General features: G+C 39.1%; 1 protein-coding gene across 1 annotated transcript in view; it reads right to left on the bottom strand.

Annotated features, from left to right (window-relative positions):
- Dnah7 (dynein axonemal heavy chain 7) overlaps positions 1-18,040 on the bottom strand; it is a 262,532-nt gene that overhangs the window by 160,504 nt on the left and 83,988 nt on the right. Inside the window, 3 exon segments of the mRNA XM_052192567.1 lie at positions 7,260-7,400; positions 11,554-11,752; positions 13,531-13,724. Coding sequence (XP_052048527.1) covers positions 7,260-7,400; positions 11,554-11,752; positions 13,531-13,724 — 534 coding nt within the window.

The raw sequence follows: 18,040 nt of genomic DNA, 5'->3' as shown, positions 1-18,040 counted from the left end.
TTCGGAGGAACCGCCAGACTGATTTCCAGAGTGGTTGTACCAATTTGCAACCCCACCAGCAGTGGAGGAGTGTTCCTCTTTCTCCACACCCTCTCCAACACCTGCTATCTCCTGAATTTTTAATCTTAGCCATTCTGACTGGTGTAAGGTGAAATCTCAGGGTTGTTTTGATTTGCATTTCCTTAATGACTAATGATGTTGAGCATTTTTTAAGATGCTTCTCCACCATCCGAAGTTCTTCAGGTGAGAATTCTTTGTTTAACTCTGTACCACATTTTTTAATAGGGTTGTTTGGTTTTCTGGAGTCTAACTTCTTGAGTTCTTTATATATATTGGATATTAGCCCTCTATCTGATGTAGGATTCGTGAAGATCTTTTCCCAATTTGTTGGTTGCCGATTTGTCCTCTTGATGGTGTCCTTTGCCTTACAGAAACTTTGTAATTTTATGAGGTCCCATTTGTCAATTCTTGCTCTTAGAGCATACGCTATTGGTGTTCTGTTCAGAAACTTTCTCCCTGTACCGATGTCCTCAAGGGTCTTCCCCAGTTTCTTTTCTATTAGCTTCAGAGTGTCTGGCTTTATGTGGAGGTCCTTGATCCATTTGGATTTGAGCTTAGTACAAGGAGACAAGGATGGATCAATTCGCATTCTTCTGCATGCTGACCTCCAGTTGAACCAGCACCATTTGTTGAAAAGGCTATCTTTTTTCCATTGGCCTCTTTGTCGAGGATCAAGTGGCCATAGATGTGTGGGTTCATTTCTGGATCTTCAATCCTGTTCCATTGATCCTCCTGTCTGTCACTGTACCAATACCATGGAGTTTTTAACACTATTGCTCTGTAGTATTGCTTGAGGTCAGGGATACTGATTCCCCCAGAATTTCTTTTGTTGCTGAGAATAGTTTTAGCTATCCTGGGTTTTTTGTTATTCCAGATGAATTTGATAATTGCTCTTTCTAACTCTGTGAAGAATTGAGTTGGGATTTTGATGGGTATTGCATTGAATCTGTAGATTACTTTTGGCAAAATGGCCATTTTAACTATATTGATTCTACCGATCCATGAGCATGGGAGGTTTTCCCATTTTTTGAGGTCTTCTTCCATTTCCTTCTTCAGAGTCTTGAAGTTCTTGTCATACAGATCTTTCACATGTTTGGTAAGAGTCACCCCAAGATACTTTATACTATTTGCGGCTATTGTGAAGGGGGTCATTTCCCTAATTTCTTTCTCAGCCTGCTTATCCTTTGAGTATAGGAAGGCCACTGATTTGCTTGTGTTGATTTTATAACCTGCCACTTTGCTGAAGTTGTTTATCAGCTGTAGGAGCTCTCTAGTGGAGTTTTTTGGGTCACTTAGGTAGACTATCATGTCGTCTGCAAATAATGATAGTTTGACTTCTTCCTTTCCAATTTGTATCCCTTTGACCTCCTTATGTTGTCGAATTGCCCGAGCTAGTACCTCAAGTACAATATTGAAAAGATAAGGAGGAAGGGGGCAGCCCTGTCTAGTCCCTGATTTTAGTGGGATTGCTTCAAGTTTCTCTCCATTTAGTTTGATGCTGGCTACCGGTTTGCTGTATATTGCTTTTACTATGTTTAGGTATGGGCCTTGAATTCCTGTTCTCTCTAAGACTTTAAGCATGAAAAGATGCTGAATTTTGTCAAATGCTTTTTCAGCATCCAATGAAATGACCATGTGGTTTTGTTCTTTGAGTTTGTTTATGTAGTGGATTGCATTGATGGATTTCCGTATATTGAACCAACCCTGCATTCCCGGGATAAAGCCTACTTGATCATGGTGGATGATCGTTTTAATGTGTTCTTGGATTCGGTTGGCAAGAATTTTATTGAGTATTTTTGCATCGATGTTCATAAGGGAAATTGGTCTGAAGTTCTCTTTCTTTGTTGGATCTTTGTGTGGTTTTGGTATCAGAGTAATTGTGGCTTCGTAGAAGGAATTGGGTAGTGTTCCTTCTGTTTCTATTTTGTGGAATAATTTGAAGAGTATTGGTGTTAACTCTTCTTTGAAGGTCTGATAGAATTCTGCACTGAAACCATCTGGTCCTGTGCTTTTTTTGGTTGGAAGACTTTCTATGACTCCTTCAATTTCTTTAGGCATTATGGGTCTGTTTAGATGATCTATTTGGTCCTGATTTAATTTTGGTATTTGGTATCTGTCAAGGAAATTGTCCATTTCCTCCAGGTTCTCCAGTTGTGTTGAGTTCAGGCTCTTGTAGTAGGATCTGATGATTTTTTGGATTTCCTCAGTTTCTGTTGTTATATCTCCCTTTTCATTTCTAAGTTTGTTAATTTGGATACTTTCTCTGTGCCCTTTGGTCAGTCTGGCTAAGGGTTTATCTATCTTGTTGATTTTCTCAAAGAACCAGCTCCTGGTTTTGTTGATTCTTTGTATGGTTCTCTTTGTTTCTACTTGATTGATTTCAGCCCTGAGTTTGATGATTTCCTGCCTTCTACTCCTCCTGGGTGAAATAGCTTCTTTTTGTTCCAGGGCTTTCAGGTGTGTCATTAAGCTGGTAATGTAAGCTCTCTCCATTTTCTTTTTGGAGGCACTCGGGGCTATGAGTTTTCCTCTTAGCACTGCTTTCATTGTGTCCCATAGATTTGGGTATGTTGTGTCTTCATTTTCATTGTGTTCTAAAAAGTCTTTAATTTCTTTATTTCTTCCTTGACCAATGTATCATTGAGTAGAATATTATTCACTTTCCACGTGTATGTGGGTTTTCTGTTGTTTTTGTTGTTATTGAAGACCACTTTTACTCCATAGTGATCTGATAGGAGACATGGGATTAGTTCGATCTTCTTATATTTGTTGAGGTCTGTCTTGTGACCAATTATATGGTCGATTTTGGAGAAGGTACCATGAGGTGCTGAGAAAAAGGTATATTCTTTTGCTTTAGGATAGAATGTTCTATATATATCTGTTAAATCTAATTGGTCCAAAGCTTCAATTAATTTCATTATGTCCCTGTTTAGTTTCTGTTTTCCTGATCAGTCCATTGAGGAAAGTGCAGTGTTGAAGTCACCCACAATTATTGTGTTAGGTGCAATGTGTGCTTTGAGCTTTAATAAAGTTTCTTTTATGAAAGAGGGTGCCCTTGCATTTGGAGCATAGATGTTCAGGATTGAGAGTTCTTCTTGTTGTATTTTTTCTTTGACCAGCAAGAAGTGTCCCTCTGGGTCTCTTTTGATGACTTTGGGTTGAAAGTCAATTTTATCTGATATTAAAATGGCTACTCCAGCTTGTTTCCTGAGACCATTTGCTTGTAAAATTGTCTTCCAGCCTTTTACTCTAAGGTAGTGTTTGTCTTTGACCCTTAGGTGTGTTTCCTGTAAGCAACAAAATGTAGGGTCCTGTTTACGTATCCAGTCAGTTAGTCTATGTCTTTTTATTGGGGCATTGAGTCCATTGATGTTAAGAGATATTAAGGAATAGTGATTGTTACTTCCTGTAATTTTTGACGTTATTTTTTAAATTTTATTGCTTAACTTCTTTTGGGTTTGATGAAAGGTTACTTTCTTGCTTTTTCCAGGGTGAAGTTTCCCTCCTTGTATTGGTGTTTTCCTCCTATTATCCTTTGTAGGGCTGGGTTTGTGGATAGATATTGGGTAAACTTGGTTTTGTCATGAAATATCTTAGTTTCTCCATCTATGGTGATTGAGAGTTTTGCTGGATATAGTAGTTTTGGTTGGCATTTGTGTTCTCTTAGAGTCTGCATGAGATCTGCCCAGGACCTTCTAGCCTTCATAGTCTCAGGTGAAAAGTCTGCTGTGATTCTGATAGGTCTTCCTTTATATGTTACTTGGCCTTTTTCTCTTACTGCTTTTAATATTCTTTCTTTGTTTAGTACATTTGGTGTTTTGATTATTATGTGACGGGAAGTATTTCTGTTCTGGTCCAGTCTGTTTGGAGTTCTGTAGGCTTCTTGTATATTCATGGGCATCTCTCTCTTTAGGTTAGGGAAGTTTTCTTCCATAATTTTATTGAAGATATTTGCTGGCCCTTTAAGCTGTAAATCTTCACTCTCATCTATGCCTATAATCCTTAGGTTTGGTCTTCTCATTGTGTCCTGGATTTCCTGGATATTTTGGGTTACAAGCTTTTTGCTTTTTGCATTTTCTTTAACTGTTGAGTCCATGGTTTCTATGGTATCTTCAGCGTCTGAGATTCTTTCTTCTATCTCTTGTATTCTGTTGTTGATATTTGCATCTATGTCCACTGCTTTCTTCCCAAGGCTTTCTATCTCCAAAGTTGTCTCCCTTTGAGTTTTCTTAGTTGTTTCTACTTCTGATTTTAGATCCTGGATTGTTTTGCTTAGCTCCTTCACTTGCTTGTTTGTGCTTTCCTGTAATTCTTTAAGAGATTTTCGTGTTTCCTCTTTCATGACCGCAGCCTGTTGACCAAAGTTCTCCTGTATTTCTTTAAGTGTTTTTTGTGTTTCCTCCTTATTGGCTTTTGTATTCTCCTGGATTTCTTTCAATGATTTTTGTGTTTCCCTTGCAAGGGCTTCTAACTTTTGATCCATTTTCTCCTGAATTTCTTTAAGTATGTCCTTCATGTGTTCCTGTACCAGCATCATGACCAGTGATTTTAAATCCAAATCTTGTTTTACTGGTGTCATGGGGTATCCAGGACATGCTGGTAAAGGAGAATTAGGTTCAGATGTTGACATATTGCCTTGATTTCTGTTAGTGACGTTCCTGCGTCTGCCTTTTGCCAAAGCACAGTGAATATTAAATGCACATGGTAGAGACCTCCAGGAGCTCCACCCACATACCTACCACTGTTGTGGGAACTCTATGCCCTGATATTCTGGTACCTGAAAATTCTTGACCTAGTACCACTTTCACTTCATTAAGTGAAATATTGATGAGGCGGAGTGACTTATACACATGCAACTCAGTCCTTCCCTATTGGAAACTGCTTGCCTAAAGAGAACAAGAAGCCCTCTCAAACTCCAACACTAACTTAGTTTTCAATAGCACCTTAAAGTCATGTCAAATTCCTCACCAAAAATATATTTAAAACTCTGGAAATCAGTCTGGCAGTTCCTCTGAAAACTGGGCACCTCACTTCCAGAAGATCCTGCTATACCACTCCTGGGCATATACCCAGAAGATTCCCCAGCATGTAATAAGGATGCATGTTCCACTATGTTCATAGCAGCCCTATTTATAATTGCCAGGCGTTGGAAAGAACCCAGGTATCCCTCAACAGAAGAGTGGATGCAAAAATGTGGTATATATACACAATGGAGTACTATTCAGCCATTAGAAACAATGAATTCATGAAATTCTTAGGCAAATGGATGGAGCTGGAGAACATCATACTAAGTGAGGTAACCCAGACTCAAAAGATGAATCATGGTATGCACTCACTAATAAGTGGATATTAACCTAGAAAACTGGAATGCCCAAAACATAATCCACACATCAAATGAGGTACAAGAAGAATGGAGGAGTGGCCCCTTGTTCTGGAAAGACTCAGTGAAGCAGTATAGGGCAAAACCAGAACAGGGAAGTGGGAAGGGTTGGGTGGGGAAACAGGGGGAGGGCAAGGGGCTGATGGGACTTTCGGGGAGTGGGTGTCTAGAAAAGGGGAAATCATTTGAAATGTGAATAAAAAAAGAAAAAAAAAGGAATAAAGGAGTTAAAGGAAATAAAAAAAAACTCATTACTTTAAACTAAGGATCAGTAACTATACTAGGTTCTAGTTGACTCATTGGTCAATTACAAGTTGACTCACTTGAACTCCTTCAAGTATAAAGAGTGTCTTATTGATTAAGGCCTGCCAATGAAATAGAACCATGAAGCCATAGCCTGTGGCTAGGCAGGTCACAGGCCCTAAAGGAAAACCTACTTCTATTATTCTGCTAAATGGACAGAGAAATAAAATGACTTCTAATGACTTATTGCTGTACCCATAGATCAGCGCATTTCTCAGCCTACATCAGAGTAGCTTCTTCTTGTGGTAGATGGCAGTTAATACAGAGCCCACAACTGGTCAGCATGTGCAGAATAAAGGACTATAGAGTGTTCAACCCTAAACGGGATGTCTATATGGCACTCACGCACACATGCATGACTCAAGGATCTGTATGGAAGAGGGGGCACACAAAATCCCTGCGTGGATAAAGGGAAGTGGCCACAGAGTCATCTGTAGCTGGGAAGGTATTGGCATTTGATTGCTGCTTGGAGAGAGAGAGTCAGCTTCCTCTGTATGTAGACCCGTATGTAGACCACACACCAGAGAAAGCCTCACTCCCATCAGTAGTCAGGTGATAATGAACTGGATTTGGGAGGTTAAAAAAGGTCTGACCACTTAAATTTACAAGAACCAGAAAGCACTCTGATACATACACTGTTATAGTACTGGTAGGGAAAACAATGAATGAGAACATGAATCCTTACAGTTTCTGACAAAAGATGTGATTTCTAACTTGAAGCATGTCTCAAATTCTCAAGTAATGTTTACAGACTAAACCATTCCACAGCGGCTTTCTTTAGCTTTCTCTGACATTCCCCAAGACTCAAAGACAAATGAAAGCTCGTAAAATGAATTTACGTAGGAACTCGAAAATGTTTCATTCCAGCTCTTTCCTAGTTGAGTCAGTACCCAAAACAAATCTTAGATGATGTGGACACTCGTAGTATCTCTGATGAATGAAGAAATGCTAAATATCCCTTCACTTAGAAAGGAGCATCACTTGAAGGTAATTTACTATTTTGTTTTTTTAAATTAATAGAAGCCATCCAAATAATATTGTTAAACCCATATACTTGAATGTGTTTGAATATTTGGTATTAAACTCAAAATGTTCATTTATTCAAAATCAACACATTAAAAAATAAAAAGTAGTCAGAATAAGAGAATTGGTGCTTTTTCTGTACAGGGTAGTTTTACTCGGGGCACAAAAAAGGATTCCATTATTCCATATCCTCCTGATGTTTCTGAGCATCATAACTTTCCTTATTCTATAACCATTCTATCTGTAAAGGATAACAATGTGCAAACAACAAAACCAAGAAGCAGGCACCCTTGACTCTGACTGATGTGAATAAAGAAATGGTTCAGATAGAAATCTTGAATAATAATGTATCTTTTTCTATATATTTTATTTTTAAAGCCTATAACTTGACTTGTAGCAAAAAGAATATTTTTGGATGGACAACCTTCATTTTATAGTTTAGGGTATAACTATATACCCTAGGTTCTGAAAAATGTGAGTAATAAAAGCTTACCTGTTGCCCCTCAGGTATAGCAGTTTGGACTTCTACCGTCCAAAAGGTTTGAGATACACAGAGAACAGTCTGTCCAGGCCAATCTCTTACCCAATTAATTCGTGCATTTTTTGTATAGGCAGCAATTGCATCTCCAATCACCTATTTTTTTTTTAAAAAAAGGTAAAAATGAACATTCTAGAACAAGATAATCATTGGAAAGCTAAACTATTAAACTAAATAAACTCATATCACTCAACTTTTTACAACATGCTTATCCAGTTGATAGATTCACATAAAGCATGCAATTAAAATCCTCGCATACAAGTTAATTCATATGAGCAGGCATATTACATATTATTTTGCCAAGAACTATCAATTTGCATAAACTGCATTTATCAAATTATTATATGACTGGTTTTAGCCAAAGATATCATAGATACATATGTGTTGGATAAGTCTGTACACAATTTCGGTGCAAAGTATAAATTCAAGTAATTTCAAAATGACAGCTATCAAATTTGTAGCATAGGATTTTTGTTCAGTTGAGTCACCTCTCCACACAATCTCATGTACACACAGACAGAGTACACAGTTCCCTAACTGCTACCTGTGTCCCAGACCTTCTCAGCCTGTGTTACTCCCTTCTCTAGACATAGGTCCAATGCACAAGATAGTAATGATGGTCATATGAGACAGATGGACAGATCTCTCATGGAAAAGAGAAGGCTACAAATCCACAAGTCTAACTTATGTCCTTTGTTATAAATTTTCAATGGGCCGATATATCTACCTTTTCTATAAGATATCAACTGGGAAACACTTTAGTCTGTGTTATATACCAAATAAAAATAGTAACATCCTCTGGGAAGTGACACTGATTCAGGGTTTAAATTTCAGAAGGGGCTGTCAAAATTAGAGTTTCCAGAAAAATGGATAAGAACAGTTAAAACTTTCTAGACTTCTGGTTTAGCCAGAGTCTCGTAGAACAAAGACAATGTCAAGAGGTAACTGCCAATGGTAAAATTTTAAGCAAACCACAAAAAAAGCACAGGCAGGGAAGATAAGAAAAGAAAAGAAATGGCTAAAGAAACAATGAGGGCATCAGGCACTTCAAACACAGAGCCCAGAGGACCCAAGCTCAATCTAACCTGAAAGCCTCCTCCCCCAAGGTCTAGTCCCATGGTACCAGAAATTGCCATGCAAGCTTCCAAAGGAAGGAAGCAACCAGAAGCCCTTCCCAGCTAAAAGGCCAGTAAATCACAATGACCAGCATGGCGAGATATTCCTAAAGGTGCAGTAGTGGCGCACATACATTGGCAATAACCAACAGCCAACATTATTGCCTTAAGACTCTCTCAACATAAGAGAAATCATCCCTGGTACTGAAAACCTAATCGTGGAGGAGGAGAATCTAAAACTATCACTTCATTAAACCAGCATAATTCCTAACTGCACTCTAAATGTTTATCCTTATACTCATAGGTAAATCTAAAGTGTACTTCTTACCCCTCAATAAATGGGAGCAGAGAACCATGAATGACCAAAATTCAGAGTTGTGGAGCCCAGTCCCAGCTAATACATCTGTGGCCTAACTTCTGCACTTAAAGCTCAGAGATTACTGTGGAAGCGGTGGCAGAAAGAAAGCGGGGGCCAATAGAACAGGAAGTTTGCTGTGAGGTTGTTTCCAAAACATGACATCTCACCTGTATGGCTGCCTAAATATAACCTGAACTAGAATGACACCAACAGAGATGCTAATGTGTAAGGGAGAAAAGCCCACAGCCTCAACCCTACACAAGGAACTACGGGCAGCAAAGGACTGTTAAGAGCAGGACCAGAAGTCTTCTCCAGGGAAGAGCGTATTAACTGGCTATCAAATGCCAAATGATCAGCTCTGAAAACATACATATGAGAAGCATCACACAGACTGAGCAGACTGAATTCATGTATTTAGGCAAGTGTGCACACACCTATAATAGCAATTAAAGAAAATTAAAGATTAGAAGAAAATTTAAAAAAGCATATTGGGTTTGGAAGAGAACAGGTGTGTATAGGGGGTAAATGAGAGAACCTGGAAGAAGAAAGGGGGAAAGGGAAATTATAGAAAAATTAAAAGATTAAAACAGAGTAATGAAACAAACAAAGGCTAGAAGAGGACGGTAAAGACAGTCAGGTTGTGTTCTAGGACACTGTGGGAACCGAAAGAATGAAACTAAAATTTAAGTTACACAAACAGATCCTGCACAGTTTGGTGAAGAGAAACACAGTTATAAAAATTATCTACAGTATTCAAGGTAGCATCTACTAAGCTCATTTAAGCCATATAGTGTGTGTGTGTGTGTGTGTGTGTGTGTGTGTGTGTGTGTGTGTGTGTGTGTGTGTGTGTGTGAAATCAACACTTCCCAAGTAAAATTCATCCTCTCTGGCCTGGTGGTCACATGTATTAGCATTTATCAGAAAAAAATAAATGAAGGCAGTCATATCCAAAGGGACACTCACTGAACTGAAACTCGGAAAAAGGATGATGTGGGACTGGTCTAAATGATTTTTGGGGTTTTTTTTTTTTTTTTTGAGTTTTTTAACAAAATCTTGGGCTGGAGAGATGGCTCAGTGGTTAAGAGCACCAACTGCTTTTCTGAAGGTCCTGAGTTCAAATCCCAGCAACCACATGGTGGCTCACAACCATCCATAACAAGATCTGATGCCCTCTTCTGGAGTGTCTGAAGACAGCTGCAGTGTACTCACATATAATAAATAAATAAATCTTTAAAAATAAATCTCAATTGCTCAATTAACCAATGAAGACTGGAGAGTCAGATGTTGAGGTGAAAGCCCACTAGATCAGAGAGGCAGAGAGAGCACCCAGTCGACTTCCTCCTCAGCTGTGCTCCTGAGTCACAGGACAAACGCTCCTCTCCCAAACCATCTCAAAAAAGCCCCTTCAAACCAAATGTCCTTCTCTTCTACTCCTGTGAGTCTATCCATCCTCCTGACTCCCTCTAACTCTCTTATTTTTTCCTTAATAATCTTATGTTCACTTCCTGTCAATGGGTTTCCTGCTCTGCCTCTTGACCTATGGTTGACTTTATTTAAGCCTGTTTACAATATTCAAGCAGAAAGCTCTTGGATTAAAGGTGTGTGCTAAGGCTGAGCTACAATATAACTAAAAACCGCTTTTTTCCAGTAAATAATACACTCTCAGGGTTCACAGTGTGATCATATATCTTGCAACAAGCTTGCATACATTTACTAGATAAAAGATTTATTTTGGATTATAACATTATACCACATGGTGACATGAAACACCTGGATTTGAGTTAACTCCTTCAATAGCGTATGGGAGGAAATGAAAAAAAAAAATTAATGTTGACATTAGTTAGTTACACTCCTTGCAGGCTCCTTATCATTTATAGTTTTTTATTGTTATACTAAAAACGTGATTACTAAGCCCATACGAAAGTAAAATGAATTTAAGTACTCATTTTTTACTTACTGGCATAACACAAAAAATAATTATCAATGACTGTGATAACAGTGCTTTGTGAGATGTGGAAAATGTGAGGTTGATATAGACTGGGGAAAGTATGTGTGATTTTCTGGTGTCCTGGTGGGTATTTCGCATATACACAGAGCATTAAGATTCACATGCACCAAGTATGTGAACTACCCAAAGATGCCTCCAAGGCAGGACTAAAATTACATAAGCAACAGCATGTCTTGTCACAATGAAAGCACCCGCATGCAGCTGCACACAACCAGGCAGACATGCTGCTACAGCCTGAGTGCCACTGACAGAGAGGGCATTTTGTTCCACCTTAAGTGAGTTTGCAAAAATTTCCTCTGCTCATTTCCTCTAAGTTATCTGCAATGGCTATTGATACTAACTACATGAGTTTGACTCAATTTAGAATCCTCTCTGCTCGTGTTCGTCAGTGTTTCCAGACAAGTGTAACAGAGGAGGGAAGACCCACCCTGAATGTGGGTAGCATTGTCCCAGACAGTAGGTTATCATAAGTAAATTATAAATAAAAATGAGGAAGTGAGCTGAGTTCCAGCATTCACGTCTGTCTTCCATGTTGTGACATGGGTCCCTTTCAACTGTGAGCCCAATACGAAGCCTTTAAACTGCCTTTGTCAAACATTTTGTCACAGCAAGCAGGAACTAATACATTCATTATCAATTATACTTTGAATAGTAATTTATGCCTTATTAATTACTACCTAATTATTAGTCTACTTATCAATGACATATTTGTAGCAACATTAACAATCCATCATTTTTTTCCTAAAAATAATAAATATAACCAATTACCTTGTGAATGGACTTAATCATAATCCTCTCTAACTCAACCAACCACTTCTCCACCTGGCCCCTGGCTTTGGCTGTTGAAATGGTATCTACGAGCTCCACAACTTCTCCTTCACTACTCTTCATATGTGTAATATCCAAAGTTTCCGTAAATTCCACCTTTGCAATTCCTTCAAAGCATTTCTTGAGGTGAGGCTGCACTCTGTTGGAAAAAAAAAAAACAACCAATCGATCAAAGTAATACAGTTCCTAACACAGCGGCAGGGCAGGGTTCTTCGTATGCTGATCTTTGCTTAACATCTAAATGGGTACAAAGTAGTAGGCGTGTCTTTGCTGTCCTTGCAATGTGCCGAGATGCTAAAGAGGAGCACAATGAACCAAGCAGTTTTAGGTCTAGCGCTCCAGCACTGTGGGACAGTCTTCCAATGCACATAGCCATTTCAAGTGGGATCCTCAACCGTCTGGAAACTCAAGGCCTAGGCTTCAGTATCTAAGTACTTTACAGCTTGGTGATTCAACAGGTCTGGCATGCCCACCATGTTTCTGGCCACTGTAACACAGACTGCGATTAACACCTCACTTGGGCACATTTTCAACTCATTCATCTTTAAATGAGCAAAGAGAAGTAGTGAATAAAACTCAGGTGGAAATGTGAGCCTGAACTTATCTGTCTGGACTCTGTGGCTTTTCCTGTGTGGGTATACAAGATACACAATAAACAAATTTGTTCAATAAAACATTTATTCACTGCCTGTTTTGGGTCAGATTTTTTTCCTAAGGATCAAGCAATGTGCAATCTAAAAACAACAACAAATCCTAGCGAATTCCTTTGCTGCTGTGGGAGCTTGTTCTGCTAAGGAGGAGAAGCAGTCAGCGAGCCTGTTAGAGCTCATGTGTGTGACAGCAAATATAAGAATGAAAGCAAGACAGAGTCAAGCCTCAGGGAGAAGTGGCCAGAGCAGGCTGGCTGTTGGAAATATGCCATTCTCAGCTGAGTGGATGGGAGTGGATGTGAGCAGCAGATGTCGGCCCCAGGACCTCCTGGAGACAGATGAGGAGGTCAATGGCTGCTGAAGGGTTGTGCTAAGCCCGTGGTTCTCAACCTTCCTAATGCTGCTATACTTTAATACAGTTCCCGGTGTTGTGGTGACCCCCAACCATAAAATTATTTCCTTGTAACTTCATAACTGCTACTGCTATGAATCATAATCTAAACATCTAGTTATTTTTATTATATATATATATATATATATATATATATATATATATATACATTTATTATATATATAGGATACATTGCAAAATAATTTGCAAAGTACATTAGTGATAAAAATATAAAACTTTTAAAATATAAATGCTCCAAAAGAGTCATGGCCCACAGGTTGAGAACCACCGAGCAGAGAACCATGGAACATGAAGGGGAGGTGCCCCAGTTGCAGGATAGCTGCAGGGAGGCGGGTGGGGCCAAGCAGAGTGAAACAGTGAAACGGCCACTGAAGCCAACCTGCAGGCTCTCCAGCTTTCCCTCGATAGCTACAACTGCCAGCATGCGCTTGCTACAAAAATAAGATGTAAACAACAGCCACCTAAAAATGCTAGCTATCAGCTTCATCCCTATTTGTGTATAGTTGAGAAAGGCCCGCCTCTGAGACTATAGCAAGCCACAAAGCACCACAATGCCTGGCTTCTATTGATGTACTTTGAATACGGACGAAAAGATTGATATTATGAGGAGCAGAGATGTGCCCTCAAAACTCTTAAAAAATGCAATAAAATAAAAATTCTACTCCAAGGTCCATGCTATTCAGAAATCCATATTTATGTATATTTTCAATAACTGATAACCTATCATTGCAAATAATCTTAGAATATTCTTGTAGGGGGTTCACATAAACATAGCTACCTGTCCATTGTTATTTATGTTCTATCTTATTCCAAGATACTAAAATCGAACAGCATCTGGGCATGGGTGTTACTTACCGGGTGGGATCCTTAGTCTCAGACAGTATCTCAAGGAGCTCATCATTCGACAAGAAGAAGAACCGGGGGAAGAAGAGGCGCTTCTTTTCCAAGTACTCATTCAGTCCTTTAAGAATGAGCTCCAAGAGTTCATTGGACTTTTTCAGCCTCTCCAGCATTCTCTCGATCGTCACAACTGTCAGGACATGCTTATTCTAAAAAATAGTAAGTAAACAGCACTTGTCTCAGTTTGATTTCTGTCATTGTGATAGACACTATGACCCAAAGCAACTCATGGAGGAAAGGGTGTTGCTCATCTAACATCTTCAGGTCACAGCCTGAAGGAAACCACAGCACTGAGGAAACCAAGGAAGGAGGTCAAAGTGAAACCTGAACTCAGGAACTGAACCTTAGACCACGAAGGAGTGCTATTCCTCAAGGCTTGCATAGCCTGGTTTCTTACCCAACTCAGGACCAAGTGACCGTGTGTGTGTGTGTGTGTGTGTGTGTGTGTGTGTGTGTGTGTGTGTGTGTGTCTGTGTGCACACGCTCGCACGCGCATGCGTGCATGTGTGTGTGTGTGTGTGTGTGTGTGTGTTGTGATCGCCCACAGTGGCCTAGAATGTACCACATCAATCATTACTCAAGAAAATACCCCACAATCATGCATAGGCCAGTCTGATAAAGGCAATTGCTCAGGGAGATTCCCTCTTCCCAGGAGCCTTTAGTTTGTATAAAGTTGAGGGGAAAAAAAAAACTACCCAGTGCAGCGTGGAATTCAAAATAGTGCTTATTAATTATATTTCTATTTACATTATAATTGAAAATCTTCATTTAATAGAACAAAGATTATGGGAACTTTTAAATGGTAGTAGTCAATATTCTATGCCTGCCAAGTTCTTTCATGTAAAAGTCATGTTGTCTGTTCTTAAGCCATGGCATCCCTAACTTCCCACTGTTAACAGAAACGTACTAGGACATCCTAGGAAGGTTACATGAAATTCAAACAAGAGGATGCCATTTTAACAGTAAACTGAATTTTAAGATAAACTAATAACTTATTTTTTCAATTGCACTCAACCATGACTGAAAGGCATACAAAAAATACCAGTTGTAAATTGTTCCACATGTGAATTTTATTCTAGGACTAGAGATGGGGCTAAATCATTCTTCAGCACATTCAGGGTTCTGGTTTCAATTCTGAGCACAGGCAAAAAGAAAACTCCCTTTCTTTTCTTTTCTTTTCTTTTCTTTTCTTTTCTTTTCTTTTCTTTTCATTTCTTTTCTTTTCTTTTTCTTTGTTTTCTCTCGTTTTGTAGTGGGGCTCAGAAAATTAAATTTCTTTTTTTATTGGATATTTTATTTATTTACATTCGACCCTTTCCTGGTTTCCCCTCTGGAAACCCTCTATCCCATCCTCCCTCTCCCTGCTTCTATGATAGTGCTCCCCCATCCAACCACCCACTCCAGCCTTCCTGCCTTGCCATTCCCCTACACTGGGACAGAGCCTTCACAGGATGAAGGGCTGCCCCTCCCGTTGATGTTCCATTGATAAGACCATCCTCTGCTACATAACACAGTTGGAGCCCTGGGTCCCTCCATGTGTACTCTTTGGTTGGTGGTTTAGCCCCTAGGAGCTCTGGAGGGCCTCATTGATTGATATTGTTGTTCTTCTACGGACTGCAAGCCTCTTCAGCTCCTTCAGTCTTTAGCTCCTCCTTGGGGATTCCATGCTCAGTCCAACGGTTGGCCGCAAGCATCTGCCTCTGTATTTGTCAGGCTCTGGCAGAGCCTCTCAGGAGACAGCTATATCAGACTCCTGTCAGCAAGCACTTCTTGGCATCAGCAATAGTGTCTGGTGGATGGGTGCCCAGGTGGGGCAGTCTGTGGATGGCTGTTCCTTCAGTCTCTGCTCCACACTTTTTCCATATTTCCTCCCTTGAGTATTTTGTTTCCCCTTCTAAGAAGGACTGAATCATCCAAAATTTGGTCTTCTTCCTTCTTGAGCTTCATGGAGTCTATGAATTGTATCTTGGGTATTCTGAACTTCTGGACTAATATCCACTTATCAGTGAGTGCATACCATGTCTTTGGTGACTGGGTTACCTCACTCAGGATGATATTTTCTAATAGCTGAGTAGCACACTATTGTGTAAATGTACCACATTTTCTATATCCATTCCTCTGTTGAAGGACATCTGGATTCTTTCCAGCTTCTAGATATTATAAAATAAAGCTGCTATGAACATAGTGAAGCAGGTGTCCTTGTTATATATTGGAGCATCTGTTGGGTATATGCCCATGAGTGGTATAACTATGTTCTCAGGTAAAACTATACCCAATTTTCTGAGGAACTGCCAAACTGATTTTCAGAGGTGGTGTACCAGCTTGCAATCCCTCCAGCAAAACAGGAATGCTCTTCTTTCTCCACATCCTCACCAGCCATCTGCTGTCATCTGAGTTTTTGATCTTAGCCATTTTGACTGGTGTAAGGTGGAATCTCAGGGCCATTTTGACTTGCACTACCCTGATAACTAAGGATATTGAACGTTTCTTTAGGTTCTTCTCAGCCATTTAGTGTTCTTCAATTGAGTATTCTTTGTTTAGCTCTGTACCTCATTTTTAAACAGGGTTATTTGATTCTTCAGAGTGTAACATCTTGAGTTCTTTGTATACATTTGATATTAGCCCTCTATCAGATGTAGGATTGGTAAAGATCTATTACCAATCTGCTGGTTGCCATTTTTGTCCTATTGGCAGTGTCCTTTGCCTTAAAGAAGCTGTGCAATTTTATGAGGTCTCATTTATTGATTGTTAATCTTAGAGCATAAGCCATTGGTGTTCTGTTCTGGAAAATTTCCCCTGTACTCCTGTGGTCCCAGATCTTCCTTACTTTCTCTTCTATGTGATTCAGTGTATCTGGTTTTATGTGGAGGTACTTGATCCACTTGAAGTTGAGCTTTGTACAAAGAGGTAAAAATGGATTGATTTTCATTCTTCTACATGTTGACCTCCAGTTGAACCAGTACCATTTGTTGAAAATGCTGTCTTTTATCCACTGCATAGTTTGAGCCCCTTTGTCAAAGATCAAGTGACCATAGGTGTGTGGATTCATTTCTGGGTCTTGAATTCTTTTCCATTGATCTACCTGTCTGTGTCTGTACTAATACCATACAGATTTTTTTTCTTATCACTATTGCTCTATAATACAGCTTGGTGTCCGGGATGGTGATTCCCCCAGAAATTCTTTTATTATTGAGAAAAGTTTTCACTATCCTGGGTTTTTTGTTATTTCAAGTGAATTTGCAAATTGCTCTTTCTAACTCTATGAAGAGTTGAGTTGGAATTTTGTTGGGGATTGAATTGAATCTATAGATCGCTTTCAGCAAGATGACCATTTTTACTATATTAACCCTGCCAATCCATGAGCATAGGAAAACTTTCTGTCTTCTGAGGTCTTCTTCAATTTCTTTCTTCAGAGACTTGAAGTTCTTGCCATACAGATCTTTCACTTGCTTGGTTAGAGTCATACCAAGGTATTTTATATTATTTGAGACTATTGTGAAGGGTGTCATTTGCCTAATTTCTTTCTCAGCCTGTTTGTCCTCTGAGTAGAGGAAGGTTACTGATTGGTTTGAGTTAATTTTATATTCAGCCACTTTGCTGAAGTTTATCAGGTTTAGGAGTTCTCTGGTGAAATGTTTGGGCCCACTTAAGTATATTGTCATATTATCTGCAAATAGTGATATTTTGACTTCTTCCTTTCCAATTTGTATCCCTTTGACCTCCTTTTGTTGTCTAATTGCTCTGGCTAGGACTTTGAGTACTGTATTGAATAAGTAGGGAGAGTACGGGCATCTTTGTCTAGTCCCTGATTTTAGTGGGATTGCTTCATATTTCTATTTAGTTTGATGTTGGCTACTGGTTTGCTGTATATTGCTTTTACTATCTTTAGGTATGGGCCTTGAATTCCTGATCTTTCCAAGACATTTACCATGAAGGTGTGAGATGTTTACAAATACTTTCTCAGCATCTAATGAAATGATCATGTATTTTTCTCTTTGAGTTTGTTTATATAGTGGATTACTTTGCTGGATTTTCATGTATTGAACCATCCCTGCATCCCTGGGATGAAGCCTACTTGACCATGATGGATGATCATTTTGATGTCTTCTTGGATTCAGTTTGCAAGAATTTTATTGAGTATTTTTGTATTGATATTCATAAGGGAAATTGGTCTGAAGTTCTTTCTTTTTTGTTGGATCTTTGTGTGATTTAGGTATCAAATTGTGGCTTCATAGAATGAATTGGGTAGTGTTCCTTCTGCTTCTATTTCGTGGAACAGTTTGAAGAGTATTTGGTATTAGGTCTTCTTTGAAGGTCTAAAAGAATTCTCCACTAAATCCATCTGGTCCTAGGCATTTATTGGTTGGGTGACTTTCGGTGACTGCTTCTATTTCTTTAGGGGTTATGGGACTGTTTAGATTTTTTTTATCTGATCTTGATTTGACTTCGGTACCTGCTATCTGTA

The sequence above is a fragment of the Apodemus sylvaticus genome, chromosome 9 (genome assembly GCF_947179515.1).
Source record: "Apodemus sylvaticus chromosome 9, mApoSyl1.1, whole genome shotgun sequence".
Taxonomy (NCBI): Eukaryota; Metazoa; Chordata; class Mammalia; order Rodentia; family Muridae; genus Apodemus; species Apodemus sylvaticus.
This window is presented reverse-complemented; position numbering and strand designations above follow the sequence as displayed.